Below are 3,121 nucleotides of genomic sequence, written 5' to 3' on the forward strand. Positions count from 1 at the left end.
CTCTCAAATAAAGTGATTTTATCAGCATATTTATCAAGAAGGTAAGCTAGCACTGTGTGTGTGTGTGTGTGTGTGTGTGTGTGTGTGTGTGTGTGTGTGTACCCCAGGCCCATAGGCAAGCACTCTACCACTGAGTTAGCTCCCTAGACCTGAAGAAACACTTTTTTAAATTACATCTGTGTGTGTGTGTGTGTGTGTGTGTGTGTGTGTGTGTGTGTGTGTGTACGCTCACATGCATGCTCACACTGAGGCATGCTCACAGAGGTCCGAGGATGACTTGCAGGAGTTGGTTCTTTCCTGGTATCGTGTAGACCCTGGGGGTCAAACCGGGTTGTCAGACTTGGAAGCAAGTGTCGACCTGTTGAGCTGAGAACACTTTTAAAAAGTAAAGAAACTCTTGTGAGCCGGTGACATTCCGGGCTTCCTACCTGCTGTGAGGAGGCATGGGGAAATCTGAAGGTGCGAGAAAAGGGCGCATCAGTGATGTAAGGAAAGATCAAAACAGAAATTCATGAGATCAAATCGTCCTTGTATGGAATGCCTCAATAGCAGTGAGGTCCAAAAAATGAGCATCTCCACAGAGGAGGGGAGCCTTAGCCATTCCCACGCCCCGACCAGTGCCAGTGGGTGTCAATGCCAGTTCTTTAATCAACGTTCCAGAAGATTTCCGCTTATGCGAGCATATATGAATGAATGAGTGACTGGCTCAGGATCATGTATATCAGGAAAGTGAAGGAAAGAGGAAGAAGGCAGCCTTCAGGAGCGCTCACACAGGGGAATGGCCGGGAGTTGAGACAAACACTATTAAGGGTTTCAGCCAGACCTAGGCTCCACGGGTGAAATTTTTCAAGTAAAATATAGTATTTCTTGACAAAGCTGAGAAAAATAAGTTGTTTACAAATGGTCCAACTTCAACTAAATGTTATGATACCTGTTTTAAATGTGATTAGCAAAATTAAATTTACCCAAATGACATTTCAAACTTCTCTTCGAGTGGCCAGATACCACCAAGCCGGTGCTGTTCAGGTTTCCTGCATCGGACTCAGAACAGCATGGATGACCACTTCTCACAGATCATCAGAGCTCTGAGCCAACTGCTCAACAAGGAGCTCTTTCTCACAGGTTCCCTTGGCATTACAGGCACCCAAGAATCCTGAAGGTGACCTTCTGAGTTCCTGCGACATAGGAGGAAACATGGAGAGATCCAATAAGACCTCCCCTGTGACCGGCTTCATTCTCCTGGGTCTCTCCGCCCACCCAACGCTGGAGAAAACCTTCTTCCTGCTCATCCTGCTGATGTACCTAGTGATCCTGCTGGGCAACGGGGTCCTCATCCTGGTGACCATCCTCGACGCCCACCTGCACACGCCCATGTACTTCTTCCTGGGGAACCTCTCCTTCCTGGACATCTGCTACACCACCTCCTCGGTCCCCCTTGTTCTTGACAGCTTCCTGACCCCCAGGAAGACCATCTCCTTCTCAGCCTGTGCGGTGCAGATGTTCCTCTCCTTTGCCATGGGAGCCACGGAGTGTGTGCTCCTGAGTATGATGGCGTTTGATCGTTATGTGGCCATCTGCAACCCCCTTAGGTACCCAGTGGTCATGAGCAAGGCTGCCTATGTGCCCATGGCTGCTGGCTCCTGGGTGGCTGGAGGCATCACAGGCACAGTGCAGACATCTTTGGCAATGCGGCTGCCCTTCTGTGGGGACAATGTCATCAATCACTTCACCTGTGAGATCCTGGCTGTCCTGAAACTGGCCTGTGCTGACATCTCCATCAATGTGATTAGCATGGGAGTGGCCAATGTGATCTTCCTGGGGGTCCCAGTTCTGTTCATCTTTGTCTCTTATACCTTTATACTCACCACTATCCTGAGGATCCCCTCTGCTGAGGGGAGGAAGAAGGCCTTCTCCACCTGCTCTGCCCACCTCACTGTGGTGATCGTCTTCTATGGGACCATCCTCTTCATGTACGGGAAGCCTAAGTCCAAGGACCCACTGGGGGCAGACAAGCAGGACCTTGCAGACAAGCTCATCTCTCTCTTCTATGGGGTGGTGACCCCCATGCTGAACCCCATCATCTACAGCCTGAGGAACAAGGATGTGAGGGCTGCTGTGAGGAGCCTGCTGAGTCAGAAACACTTCAAGCAGTGATGGTGAAGGTCGCAATGGTTCTTGTATAATCCTTCATCAAGAACTATACAATAAATCCCAATCCACAGAAGGGCGCTGTATGAACAGGAAGATATTAATGGCAATTCTCCCACCTCATTCTAGGAGCAGTTCCCCCAATGTGCATAGCCATTCCATTGAACACTCTGGGTATCACACATTGTTTTAAAGATTTTTAAACATTATCAATGTGTGTGTGTGTGTGTGTGTGTGTGTGTGTGTGTGTGTGTGTGTGTGAGTTTATGTGCACCACATGCATGAAGGAATCCACAGAGGCCAGAAGAGAGTGTCAGATTCTCCCCTGCCACTGGACCTGGAGTTACAAGTGGCCATGACTACCATGTGGGTGCTGGGAACTGAAGTAGATCCTGTGCAAGAACAGTAAGTGCTCTTAACCACTGAGCTGTCCCCCCCAGCCCACATTTCATAGATGCTAGCAATACAGAGGCTAAGAAAAATGACCATTCATCCAGCAAGAGGCTCTAACTCAGGTTTCCCGATTCCACTCCTCAGCTTCTCTGCAAATACTGACAATAGTTGATGAGTCCCCGCTCTCCTCCCTGCCTTCCTTCCTCTCTCCCTCCCTCCCTCCCTCCTTCCTTTCTTTGGGAGGACAGAATCTCACTATGAAGCTGAGGCTGGCCTCAAACTCAGGATCTTCCTGCCTCCGCCTGTGTCTTTACATTTACATTAAGTTGTACTTTGATATACCATGTAGCACAGTACCTGGTAATAGCTGTCCTTTTCCTTGTCTATCCACAATAATACAAATAAACGTCTTCTGAATTGTTCTCTTCCTGTGTGCTCAGACGTACTCTCTTGTCCTACATCACGATCCTTGCCTGAAGTCATTTGTTCCCTCAATATAAACAGCAGAATGAGGACGTTTTGACAAAACTGATGCCAGGTTAACATAAACTCCTGTTTTTTTCTTTTCTCTTTTGGAGGT

The 3,121-nt window shown here is 48.5% G+C and overlaps 1 protein-coding gene across 1 annotated transcript; it reads left to right on the top strand.

Moving 5' to 3' along the window:
* Positions 1-1,194: 1,194 nt before the first annotated feature.
* On the top strand, positions 1,195-2,154 carry LOC128097114 (olfactory receptor 13C7-like). Its single transcript, XM_052717322.1, has one exon. It carries the CDS (start codon positions 1,195-1,197, stop codon positions 2,152-2,154), a length of 960 nt encoding a protein of 319 aa, XP_052573282.1.
* The last annotated feature ends 967 nt before the right edge of the window (positions 2,155-3,121 follow it).

Source organism: Peromyscus californicus, unplaced genomic scaffold (assembly GCF_007827085.1).
Source record: "Peromyscus californicus insignis strain IS unplaced genomic scaffold, ASM782708v3 Scaffold_5__1_contigs__length_169319896, whole genome shotgun sequence".
Taxonomy (NCBI): domain Eukaryota; kingdom Metazoa; phylum Chordata; class Mammalia; order Rodentia; family Cricetidae; genus Peromyscus; species Peromyscus californicus.